Source organism: Mustela nivalis (genome assembly GCF_964662115.1).
Source record: "Mustela nivalis genome assembly, chromosome: 3".
Lineage (NCBI taxonomy): Eukaryota > Metazoa > Chordata > Mammalia > Carnivora > Mustelidae > Mustela > Mustela nivalis.
Genome location: NC_139022.1, coordinates 92,022,953 through 92,036,129, shown reverse-complemented (window position 1 = coordinate 92,036,129; position 13,177 = coordinate 92,022,953). Strand labels below are relative to the sequence as shown.

Here is a 13,177-nt window from a genome sequence, read left to right as displayed (position 1 = left end):
TTTTGGAAATGAGATTTGGAAATCAGATGGAAACATTAGATAATAGTTAGAAAAAATGGAGACAAAGGCAAAACTGTAAAACATCCACTGTGGTAGAATTACGCTCAGTGAGTCAAAATTCTCTTTGGTTCCCTAGTCTCACTCTAGGTACCTCCTTGATTTCCTTTTCTTCTCACTTCAAACCTCTGCAAACCTCCTGACACTCCTCTTGGGACTAGTTCAGGCTCACATGACCTTTACAGAGCTCTTGGGAAAAGGTTTCTATTAGGCATGTCTGTAGTCTCATCCAGCTATCATCACATCTCCTGCCAGAAGAAGACAGTCATTCTACTGTTAAATATGTCTACTGGAGTTATCTCTTCATTTATGTTTTATGGATTTTTATGTATGTGTTATATTTTGCAACAAAAGATGGCTTCTCTTAGTAAGTTACTATGGTTGGTCTCATGTCTTGTTTTGCCAAGGTAGGATTAGGATTCATAATTATCCACCGTTATGGTCCTACAGCTACATAACTAACTGTAATGCTTAGCCAGGATAACTGGATTCCTCTCTGCAGAAACGAAACCAGCAGAGCTTTTCTCCTCTTCCACAATGTCTGCCAGCTCCTCCATGTCTACGAATGCTAACTCCTTAACACCCTTAAAACCCAGCTTAAATTTTTCAAAAAAGTTTCTACCATCATCAAGTGCACCTGTGCACTACTTTAATTCATATTGCATCATATCCTGCAAACATTTACCAAGCGACTACTACACGTAAGGCCTGAAGATGTAATGTCCTACACTGTTTGCAATATTTCCATGGACATGGAACATTTACAAGAGAAGATACCCAACAGGAGAAAGTGACAAATGATAGGTGATAAATGAGTGTTCAGAGGTAGGGAACAGGGAGACAGGGAAAGAAGAATCATGGAGGGGTAAGGCTCAATGAAAGCTGGAAGAAGAGACAAGGTAGAAGTTGAAGAGATACCATGATTCAGAGTGAGGTGACAGGAGACAGGACAGCTGAGTTTTGTACCTGAGTGACTAGGACAATGACAGGCCCCCGGACATAAAAGATGTTAGCTAGAAATGCTTTGAGGCCAAAGAGGGCAAGTCCATGAGGAATATTACAATATAAACTGACAGATGCTACTCTAAAACTGAGTAAGACACAGGAAAAGCACAGAATCTTAACTCATATAACTAGAGGAAATCTCCAAAAATAATTGATAAATTAAAAAAAAAAGAACCTAAACTAGTACAAAACCACACAAGCAGGATCTGAGAATGGGAACCTGGTCAGTGATGCTTCAAAGCACTCAGGTCAAGACTGGGGGAAATAAGGAGGAAGCAAAGAACGCTAGGTGAGGCAGCATCTATAAGGTTGGGCTGGAGGCCTGAGTTGAATCCCCTCTTGCTACTTGTGTGATCTGGGGCAAGTTAGGAGGTATCACAATCCTTCAACCCCACAGGATCGCTGCGAGGATTAGGAGTTACTGTAAGTTCTTAGAACAGTGCCCATCCCATAAACACTAAATAAATGCCTGCTGTTGAGAGGAAAAGATTTTTCTAGTCCTCGGTGACCTTGGGGGAGAACAATTTCTGGCCAGTAGTAGGAGCAGAAACTACAAAGTAAGGGCATTAGTAAGCAGCTGAGCAGTAAGAAGGCAGAGGCAATCACAGAATATGCATGATTCTTTCACAGCCGTTGAACCATAAATGGGAAACTGTGAAACAAAAAGTAACCTGTGAGAATCGGGATAAGTAAAAACGCTTTCTGAGGGGACAGCTCTGCAAGAGGGGAAAGGCTTGGCTCGCCAAAACTATTCTTTAGTCGGCGTGGGACGTGTTTCCCCAGCCCCACAGGGAGCTGGACGGGGGAGAGACCGGATCCTTCCTGTCCCGGATCCCCAGGGAGCTCGAAGGAGCGCTCGCTGCGCATCCGGTAAGTTTGAATCAGCGCTGACTGATTAGGGGGGAAAGGCCAGTTTCCTAACCAACGACAGCTTCTAAGATGAAACAGGCGTTCCCGTCTCCATCTCCAGCACGACCCGTTCTACGGCTCAGTCCTCTTCACCCTCCTCAGCCAGGGGCAGTCGCCGGAACGCAGTGTAGCTCAGGGAGCCAAAGAGGCAGCGCCACGCTGCGAGAGCAGCCCCCCAAGTTCATCCCGGCCTCGAGGACACAAAAGCGCCCCAAAAGGAAAGGAAACAGAAAGAAAGGCACACGGGAAATTGGGGGAGTTGCCGAGGCGGGTGGGTGCTAGCGAAGTCAAGATCCCGGAGCTGGGAAAGTGACCTCGGTGGCCAAGGTCGAGCAGGTCCTTCTCCCAGTCCCACCAGCGAGCCCTCCCGCCCGGAGGAGCAGGGTCCCCACCCTGCCGGAGCCCTCCGGTTGGCTCAAAGCCCCAGGGCGGCCCGGGAGCACCGGCCCTTTGGGAGGCAAGGGCGGCGGGGGGCTCCCAGGGAGCGCACAGGTGAGCGCGGCGTCCCGCCCTCCCGCCGGCAGGGCCTCGCCCTCCGCACCCACAGGCCGTGGTGCCAGAACTTCCGAAGCGCCTCACCACAGCTCACGGAGGGCCTGGCCCGTCTCCCCGGTCTCTCGCACCCGGATCCCGCTGCTCGCTGCCCGCGCGCCGTACCCAGGTCCCTCCATCTGACCGCTCCAGACCCCTGCCGACCGAGGTCTCGCTCCCTTCCCCCATCGCTTCTCTGCGCCCCGGAAAAGTTTGGCCCCAGCTCACGGGCTTGGAGTCCCGCACTCACCCGCGACGAGAGGAGCCGAAGCGGCCGACACGCGGGAGCAGAGGGCGGCGGCGGGCGGCGGCGCGAACGCAGAGCTCCTCACAGCGGCCCCTGCTGCCCCTGCCGCCGACTGAGCTGTAAAAGGGGAGGAGGCCGCCGCCGTGTCACCTGCCCGCTCTCCCACCCCGCCGCGTGACGCGGCGCAGCACCGCCCCCGCCCGCCGCCAGGTACCCGCGAGGGGCGGGAGGGAGGAGCCAGCCGCTCGCCCGGGAGCGAGCGTCCCACCTCCGCGCGCCTCCGCGCCCCGACCACTGGAGCGTGGCCCGCTGCGAGGGACTGCGGGCCCCTTTTGGGAATCTGGGTTCTGACCTTTGGACTGTTACATTTCTCTCTGGTCACCCCTGACCATCACCTGAGGTTATATGGAGGCGTAACGTAAATAGTGAGAAAGTTGTCGTCATGCATGACTCAGGAATGAATTGTAGAAAAATGCGAAATGAGGAAAACCTGGCCGAGGTGAGGCTGGAGTGGAGAGGGGGAAAAAGGGGCGCGGGGTAGGGGGGGAGTCCCTGCTTCTGATAAAGGTTTTCGGAGGGTTAACTCATATCTAAAATGGAGGTCAGACCCAACCAAGGAGAGAAGACCAATTTGGATCAGCTCCATCCCTGCTTAGTAAGAAACTGAACAAAATTTTCTGCAAATACTGGGGGTGGGGTGGGGTGGTTAGAACAGTGAAAACAAAAAATCTAAGTTAACTTTTTTCGTTAGTCACACTAGATGCTGCAGAGAACAAAGTCTAACGAACTGGTTTCTCTTTATCTGCTACTGTGGGCTTGGGGAGTGGAGCGAGGATGAATGTCAGGTATGTGCATCCATTATTTTTTAACTTACCTGGCCTTGTATCTAGTTATTATCCTCTTAACCTCTGTTAAATTTGGGGATCATGGCACCAATAGCTGGGAAGCAAAATGGGAGTCTGAAGAAGTTAGTGCTTAGGAAGCAAAACCAAGAACTGGAATTATCTTCTAAAAACTTGAAAAATAACCTGGCAGTTTGCAGTTTTGACTCAGGCTCCTCACAAACTCCTCTGGGTTTGTGCTCTAAGTTTCAAGCAGGGAATCCTGACAAAGGATCCAGACGACCGGGTGTGGTGTATAGGAAGAACGTTCCGTGGGCCAAAAGAATATTTTCTGCACATACACAGTTTGCTTCCTCACCTGACCCTATTGCATTGAACAAGAGACTTTAAATGTTTTGTGTATGGCATTGAGAGCCTACATAGTAGCTATTGAAAGGAATGCAAAACACATGAAAGTTCAAGTTTAAGAGAATGTTGAAGTCAAGGAAACTGAAGATTTCCCCCTCCTTTTAGGTAAACTCTGCTTTCATAATAAAAACATTTAAAAAGGGGCACCAGGGTGGCTCAGTGGGTTAAAGCCTCTGCCTTCTGCTCTTGTCATGGTTCCAGGGTCCCGGGGTTCCCAGGTCCTGGGATCGAACCCTGCGTCCCGCTCTCTATTCAGCTGGGAGACTGCTTCCCTTCCTCTCTCTCTGCCTGCCTCTCTGCCTACCTGTGATCTGTCAAATAAATAAATAAAATCTTTAATAAATAAATAAAAAATAATTTAGTAGATTTGGGAGATCCTTTGTGACTTGGAGACATTTAATTGTATTTCCCTTTGAGTCTATCTCTCTAATTCATCTCTAAATATCTACGTATACTGGGACACCTGCCTTCGGCTCAGGTCATGATCCCGGACTCCCAGCATCGAGTGCCGGCATCGGGCTCCCAGCTGCACGAGGAGTCTGCTTCTCCCTCTGACCTTCTCCTCACTCATGCTCTCTCTCACTGTCTCTCTCTCAAATAAATAAATAAAAATCTTTTTTTAAAAAAATCTACGTATACTGATGAAATTTCAAATATGTAGAATTTCAGATGGCTTTTTCACTTAATAAATGTTTATTAAGTACTGCCATATTCCAAGCCCTTAAGATTCAACAGACAAGAAACAGATGAAAAAAAATCTTCTTCTAGAATGTACAGTCATTCTAATTGGAGAGCATAGATGAATAAATAAAATATGTGGTGTTTATGTTGTGGTAACTGCTATGAAGAAATTAAAGAGAGGAAAGGGGATAGGGAAGTTGGAGATAGGGAGGTGCAATGTTAAAGTGACTAGTGAAGACCTCAATGGAAGGAGGCATTTGGGCCAAATTATTAAGGTGAAGTGGCAAACCTGTGTGTCCAACTGGGTTACAGCTTCTAGTTGGTGGAATATCAAAGCTAAAGGCCCTTCAGGCACGAGTATGCCTGGGATAGTCATGTTCATAGAACAGCAAGGAAGCCAGAGTGGTTGCATTGGGGTTAAGTGAAGACATTAGCAATTGATGAGATCAAAGAGTTAAGGGAAGTATTTTTTAGTATAGAAGTGACAATATGACTCAAATTTTAAGAAGAAATGCCCACAGTGGAAGGGTGAGAATGAGTAATTGCTAAACAATAAACCCAGCTTTTATTATAGCAAGGGAAGAAAGTATTTCAAGGTGGAGGAAGTGATTATCTGTGTCAGCTTCTGTAAATTGAGGATCAGAAATTAACTATTGATTTAGCAATATGGAAACCATTGGTTGACCCTGGCAAGAAGAGGTTTGGAGGAGTTGAAGGAATAAAAATCTCATCTGAGGGGCGCCTGGGTGGCTCAGTGGGTTAAAGCCTCTGCCTTCTGCTCAGGTCATGATCTCAGGGTCCTGGGATAGAGCCCTGCATCAGGCTCTCTGCTCAGCGGGGTGCCTGCTTCCCTCCCCGCTCTGCCTACTTGTGATCTCTCTGCTCAGTAGGGTAACTGCTCCCCCCCCACCTGCCTCTCTGCCTACTTGCGATCTCTCTGTGTCAAATAAATAAAATCTTAAAAAAAAATCTCATTTGAGTGAGTTTCACGAGTAACTGGGAAGACAGAAATTGGAGAAAAGCTGGAGAGAATTCTAAGACTTTTGTAATGTAAAGGAGCAAAGAAATGTGGTTATGGCAGAAAGGGGAACTGAATCTAGAGAGTTTTTGGTGGGGTTTTGTTGTTGTTGTTAAAGATAGTGACATTTACAGTATGTTTGTATACTTCAGAAAACAATAAAGAAGCAAAAACTTGTAAGGTTAGAAAGAAGACAACTCCTGTAGTAATGTCCTGGAGTATATGAGAGGGGTGGAATTTGGTACACAAATTTCAGAATTTCACTTTATATCTGAACATGCACATTCACCCCTAGGTAACAGGGGGAAGGCAGAGTTACTGGCATGTGTTGGGCTAAGTAGGAGCTTATGTTAATAGATTATCTTACCAAGTTCCCCAGAGGCAGACCTGAGAGAGACAGTTGTGTAAGAGTTGATTTATTGAGTCCATTAAGGAATCCAAAGGGATCTGGGTGAAACTGACATTGCCCATTATGCAAATAATAGTATTTTCCAAATTTGCCTTTTTTTAAAAAGATTTTTTTACTAGAGGGAGAGAGAGCTTGAGGTGGGAGAAGGTCAGAGGGAGAAGCAGACTCCCCATGAGCTGGGAGCCCGATGCAGGACTCCATCCCAGAACCCCAGGATCATGACCTGAGCCAAAGGCAGTCGCTTAACCAACTGAGCCACCCAGGTGCCAAATTTGCCTTTTTATAAAGAAATAAAATGCATTGTTAAAACTACCCTAACTCCTCTCTTCTTCTCAAAGGTATCCTGAAGTAGCTATGTATCTTTTCCATGCACGTGTTTCTTATTTTATTACATATATATCTAAATATATAATTTTACATATGGTTACATTTTATGTAAATACTATCATACTATGTATTCTTCTGCAAATGTGTTCTCTTGTCACCACTGTTTTTGAGGATTTATTAATGTTGATATAGTTCTTGTTCATTCATTTGATTACACTATAGTATTTTATTGTATAAATAAAAACCATTTATCCATTTGCCTGCTAATGAATTTTAACTTCCTATTTTTCCCTTTTGAAGACAATGTTGCAATGAATATATGAGTAAACAGTTGCTTGTACACATGTAGGAAAATTTCTGGGGTTTACACTCAGAAATGGAATTGCTGGTCATAGAATAGATAATTCTCTTCTAAGGACATTTGGTATTTTTTGCTGCCCTGAATCTGAACCCTCTTCCTATATTTGAGGACGTTCCTATTAAAAGACTTCATAGGAGGCAGAGCTTACCTCCCATTATAGAAGCTGAAGTGTGTGATACCTCTCCAGCCCCTTGGGCAGTTAGAGCACAGGACTGAGACCAAAGCAGGGACAATCAGATACCCACCCACCCCCGCCACATACACACACACACACACACACACACACACACACACACACACTCCCTTTCCCCCACTTAGGATGCTGACACTGAATCTAGTGACAGAAGAAATTGTGCTTGCTAGACGCATGGATGGCTCCCCAGACTGGTTCACTGGCATAAATTAGCTCCGGATTGTCAGCAGAGCATTCCTTGTTCTTTTTTCCAAGCCTGTAATCCAGGCTTTGTGGAAGTCTGTAAGCTTCCCAGTATTTTTTCAATAAATATAAACACCTTTTCTTTTTAAGTTAGTCATTTAGTTTCTTTTGCCATCCTATTGAGGACCCTGACTGATTTACTTTCCGAAGTGGTGCTAATTTACCCTCCTATCACATTATAGAATAGTTCATATTTCCCCAAGTCCTTGTCAAAATTCCATGTTCTTAAGTCTTATATTTTTGCCAGTCTGGTGGGTGGGAAGTGGTTTCCCACTGTTGTTTTAATATATATTTTCAGGATTCCTTGTGATACTGAACATCATTTCATATTTAGCCCCTGAGATGTCTTCTCCGAACTGCCTTTTCATGTCAGTTGCTTATTTTTACATACTTATATTGTTCTTGTTAATTTGTGTTAATTTTGTCAGTTACAGGTTTTACAATATCTTTTCTCAATCTAAGGGTTATATTTTAATTTTATGAGGATTTTTGTTGATCGTAAGTTTAAAATTTTTAATGTAGTTAAATTGATCAATATTTTCTTTTTTTTTTTGCATTTTGCCTCTTATATTAGAATTATTTCCTTTTTCTGAAGTTCTAAATATACTCATTTTTGTTTAGGTTTTTTTTTTTTGAATTTAGATATTTAATCAGTCTGGAACTGCTTTAAAATTATTGTTTTTGAACAGGTAACACATTCACATGACTTTCATATCAAAAGGCATATAGTGAAAAATCTCCCTCCACCTCCTCTCCCATCCATGGTTTTTTAAAAAATAATAATAAAAATGTATGTTTATAAAAAATAAAAAATTAATTAAAAAAAATAAATAAAAATTTATTTATTTGAGAGAGAGGGAGAGCAGGAAATGGCAGAGGGAGAGAGAATCTCAAGGAGACTAAGTGCCGGGCATGGAGCCTGACGCAAGACTCAGTCCCTAGGACCATGAGATCATCACCCAAGCTGAAATCAATAGTTAGCTACTTAACCAACTGAGCCACCCCAGGGGCCCCTCCATGCCTTTCTAATATACTTCTAGAGATGTAAAAGAAAAATTTCTGAAAAGGTTATTCTTCCTGTTTTTTTAAATACAGATACTAAGCACCATACACATTGCTGTGTACCTTTTTTTTTTTTTTTTTAAGATTTTATTTATTTATTTGACAGAGAGAAATCACAAGTAGATAGAGAGGCAGGCAGAGAGAGAGAGAGAGGGAAGCAGGCTCCCTGCTGAGCAAAGAGCCCGATGCGGGACTCGATCCCAGGACTCTGAGATCATGACCTGAGCCGAAGGCAGCGGCTTAACCCACTGAGCCACCCAGGCACCCTGTACCTTTTTTTTTTAATGAAACAATATATCTTGAGATACACCCATAGAAAACTTATTTATTCATCTTTTATGTCTATCTTGTATGACTCAACCATAATTTACTTAACCAGTTCCCTATCAATAAACATGTAAGTTATTTGCAGTCTTGTGGTGTTAATATCAATAGTCAACACATGCACTGTTTGCCAGGTACTGTTGTATTGTTTACATAGAGTAATATTTGTACATTTTAAGAGCAGCTTCCCCCACCTCACCCCCCCGCCAATAAAATTTGTGGTAGGATTTTGATTTAAATTGCCTTAAACTTTAAACATTGATTTAGTGAGAAGTGCAGGAAATGGTACTTCTTCCTTTGGCCTCTCTTGGGTGTTTGCTGGATAAGACCTGGCAACTTCTTTGACAATATGCCACCTCTCCTTCCCTCCTAACACTCTCCTTTTCGATTACTCTGATCTAACCACATAAATTTCCCTGCTATTTCTTGAACATGGCCAGCATATTTTTGCCTCAGAGCTTCTGTTTTGTTTCTTTGGCCAGGAATATTTCTTCTCCCAGGTACCCACATGGCTTGCTCAGAGACCTTTCCTCAAGACCTTTTCTGAACATATTATTTAAAATGACAACTCCTTACATTCCCTGTTCCCTCCTCCCTGTATTATTTTTCTCCATAGTACTTGGTACCTTCAACATACTACACAAATTTTCTTTTTAATGTTATTGTCTGTGCCCTATCCTCCCCCATTAAAATGAAAGCTCCATGAGAAAGGATTTTTGACTTTTTGTTAGACTGCCAGCCTAGAGTAGTACTTGGGGAATAATAAATAATAGATATACTTTTGTTGAATGCTTAAATGCTATTATATAGATAAGGGTAGTATGCCAAAGGAGCACTAAAGAGAAACTTCAGAGAAACTCCTAATTCAAACTGGGATCTGGCAGGGAAAGTTTTTTGGAGAAACTTACTCTTTTTCCAGGACTAGAACCTGATGTAGTTGTTGAGAGCATGAGCCAACGATCCTTTTTTAGTCCTTATCTTAGCTGACCTATCAACATCATTTGACACAGTTGATTACTGTCTTCCTGAAATGCTTCATCACTTGACTTCCAGGGTACCACACTTGACCACCTCTTTTCCTACTTTACTGGCCACTCCTTTTCAGGTCTTTCAGCAGGTTCCCTCTCATTTGACCCTTAAATGTTGGGATGCCTGGGTTTCAGCCCTTCATCCTTTTCTCATCTCTGTACACTCATTCCACAGATGATCTGAACCAGTCTTGGGCTTTAAATGCGGTCTGCCTACTCTTGGTACCCAAATGGGTATCTCCAGCTTGTAACTCTTTGCTGAACTCCAGACCTATATATCTCAGTGCCTACTGGGCCTCCCCTATCAGATGTCTAGTAAGCATCTCCAATTTAAAATGTCCACAATACAGTCCCTGATATTTCCCCCCTTATGTGTTCCCTGCCTCATTTAATAGCAACTTTATTCTTTTGGTTGCCCTGGTCAAAAATCTGGGAGTCATCTTTGAGTCATCTCTACCTTTCTGCCAATTCTACCTTCAAAATATATTCAGAACTACTTTGGGGTATGTGGGTGACTCAGTTGATTAAGCATCTGACTCTTTAATTTCAACTCAGGTCATGATTTTGGGATGGTGAGATGGAGCCCCACATCAGGCTCCCAACTGGGCATGAAGCCTGCTTAAAATTCTTTCTCTCCCTCTGTCACTCCATCCCTCCTCCCCCTGCCACAAGTTAGGATGGATATAATTCTTTACTGTGTCAGTACATAGTAAGGAGTGGGTGAGTGTCACATCTGAGGATAAACATGTGTTTATCTGCAACTTCTGTTTACCTGCAACTTCCTCCTGTCATGATAAATCCTCTTTTGCCTTTTGCATAAATGTTGCAACATGCATGAAGACATGTAGCAGATCTTTTTCATGATTTTCTATACTCTTATCTACATATAAAATCACAAGTAATACACTTAGTGTGTAGACCACAGATATTTTGATCTTCAAGCTATGAACATTTTTTTAAAGATTTTATTTATTTATTTGACAGACAGAGATCACAATTAGGCAGAGAGGCAGGCAGAGAGGGGTGTGTGGGGGGGGAGCAGGCTCCCCACTGAGCAGACAGCCCGATGCAGGCTTTGATCCCAGAACCCTGAGATCATGACCTGAGCCGAAGGCAGAGGCTTAACCCACTGAGCCACCCAGGCGCCCAAGCTATGAACATTTTTCTGAATCAGTTGCCAACATAAAAAATTTGTACTATTTCACATAAAAATATGGATTTTGAGTAATTACTTGAGTAATTAGCATTTCATTTCAGTAGGTCCACATTTGCACATGGTCTAAACTAGCTGGAGCCCAGTAGTCATGTGGCATAGGCAGTTAGTTGTTTTCCTTTTTGTTAACAGTAATTGACCTCCTGGTTTTGAGCTGAGCACATGGCCACCTGAAGACCCAGCTTTCTTTTCAGTTGTATGTGGCCAGAAATTCTGGCCAATAGGATGTTAGTGAAAGTGGTATGTGAACTTAGAAGTGTCCTCAGAGGGAGGGAGCATGCTTTCTTGCTTTTGCTTTTTTTGTTGGGAGGAATGTGGGTATAATGGCTAGAGCTACCTTGCAAATCACAAGGGGGAAGCTACTGTAGGGGGGTATAAGGGAGTTGAGGAAAAAAAGGACCTTATTTCCTAATGACATACTGGTTGAGGACTGCTTTCCTGGACTTTTATCAGGAGAAAAGCATTTGTATTTTATTTAAGCTCTGTTATTTTTGGCTTTCAGGTAAATCTAATCCTGATTCATGAAAGCTGGCTGCCCCTGGGCAGGTGTTCTCGGTTTATCACAACTGCCACCTCTATCTGATGTCTTCCTAACATTGCCTGGGAGTTGCCATTTATCATCACATCACACTGCTTTTCTCTGCACTCAAAAGGAGAAAATGAAGGATTGAGGAAGCTGTGTGTTTCAGGAGTAGTTGAAGAGCGATGTCATTGTGGAAGGAGACTATTCCTATACGACAAGTACGGTACACCAAATACTAATGCACACTGTATTAAATTTACATGACTTAAGAAGCTGTTATGAAACAAACCACAGTAAAAGTATGACCAGAATAGCAAAGACATGTTAATGACAAAGTTAACTTGATGAAAAACTTAATGGACTGGAAACAAGGGCTGGAATTACAGTAGTGTTAATGGTATAAAATGTATTAAGTTAGAGAAAAAAAATCTTGGCATGAAAAGCTTTTGCCAGGAACGGGTTTATAGAAAGGCTGACTAGAGCAGAAAGATTAAATAATTTGTAGGCCTCCACACCTACCAATGAGAGTACAGATATAAAAGACATAAAATCACCCTATAAGCTTTAGTCGTTTGTGGTGTCTGGAAGGTTTTAAGTGTTTGAATAGCTTTTGAGTATCACACCAGTCATGGGCCCATCAGGAAATTATTTTGTGTTGAGTGAAGAGGGTACAGGGATGCAGGTGGTGCTCTACCGAGTCAGTGCTCATACTGGACTTGCTTTACAAAACTTAAATCTATACTGGTAGTTTGCATACAACATACATGTATTTCTTTCTTTTTTTGAAGATTTTATTTATTTATTTGACAGACAGAGATCACAAGTAGGCAGAGAGGCAGGCAGAAAGAGGGGGAAACAGGTTCCACGCTGAGTAGAGAGCCCGATGTGGGGCTTGATCCCAGGACCCTGGGATCATGACCTGAGCTGAAGGCAGAGGCTTTAACCCACTGAGCCACCCAGGTGCCCCAGCATACATGTATTTCATAGTTCAGTGTGTGGGGAGGTTAAATTTAAATTAGAAAAAGAGGATGTGTCTTGAATGTGGCCATGAATACTGTGAAATGGATGTATTGCCATGGTTTGAACCACAGGATACATGTCAATGTTTTCCTGAGGGATTGTAGGCACAATAGTTGTGGTGTGAGACTGAAGGTGTTTTGAGGGGTTGAGGGGGTGCAGGTGTAAGAAACTGGTTTGTGTTATCTAGGGAAAGTGTCAGCTAAACTCATTAATGAAGATTTAGTTGAAGATTGGGTCTTTGGTTGACATTATACACACTCTATTTCTCTACAGTGTGTTCACAACCATTTACACCAAAAATTCACTCACTTTATTCATCTTATTTCTAACCAAATTGTGCCTTTGGGAAACTGACTTAACCAGGGAAAATCTGGCCTACTTTCATATGCAGAAATCATTTCTCAGAAATTTAAGTGATGATCACCCTTTGTGGACCTAAGAATTGATTCTAAAAAAGTTATTTGATTTAAAATTCATAAAAGTGAACAAACTTGTATCAGTTTTCCTTTTCTCAGCTAATACTGATATACATAAAAATTGTTTAAAAAATAGTGTTTTGAAGTGTAGCTGTAAAGACTAATTATGAACTGAATTCAATAAACAGCTCAGATATTTTAAAATTTTATTTATTTATTTGACAGGCAGGGATCACAAGTAGGCAGAGAGGCAGGCAGGACAGAGAGAGAGGGAAGCAGGCTGCCAGTTGAGCAGAGAGCCGGATGCGGGGCTTGATCCCAGGACCCTGAGATCATGACCCAAGCCAAAGGCAAAGACTT

At 43.0% G+C, this 13,177-nt stretch overlaps 2 protein-coding genes across 11 annotated transcripts in view; one reads left to right on the top strand and one right to left on the bottom strand.

Moving 5' to 3' along the window:
* Window positions 1–2,928, bottom strand: part of ELOVL7 (ELOVL fatty acid elongase 7) — a 76,985-nt gene extending 74,057 nt beyond the window's left edge. The window contains exon 1 of one of the 2 annotated variants that reach the window (XM_082725902.1): window positions 2,753–2,928. The gene's annotated coding sequence lies outside the window, so the exon portion shown is untranslated. The remainder of the gene's footprint in view (window positions 1–2,752) is intronic. The other variant, XM_082725903.1, reaches the window with a different exon arrangement.
* The window catches only part of NDUFAF2 (NADH:ubiquinone oxidoreductase complex assembly factor 2), a 357,071-nt gene continuing 346,795 nt past the window's right edge, over window positions 2,902–13,177 (top strand). For 6 of the 9 annotated variants that reach the window (XR_014310371.1, XR_014310372.1, XR_014310373.1 and 3 more), the window contains exons 1-2: window positions 2,979–3,248; window positions 3,501–3,594. Coding sequence is in view for 4 of the 9 variants with exons in the window: in XM_082725905.1 (XP_082582031.1) it covers window positions 3,588–3,594 (7 nt within the window). In the remaining 5 variants the exon portion in view is untranslated. The other 3 variants (XM_082725906.1, XM_082725904.1, XM_082725908.1) reach the window with 3 other exon arrangements.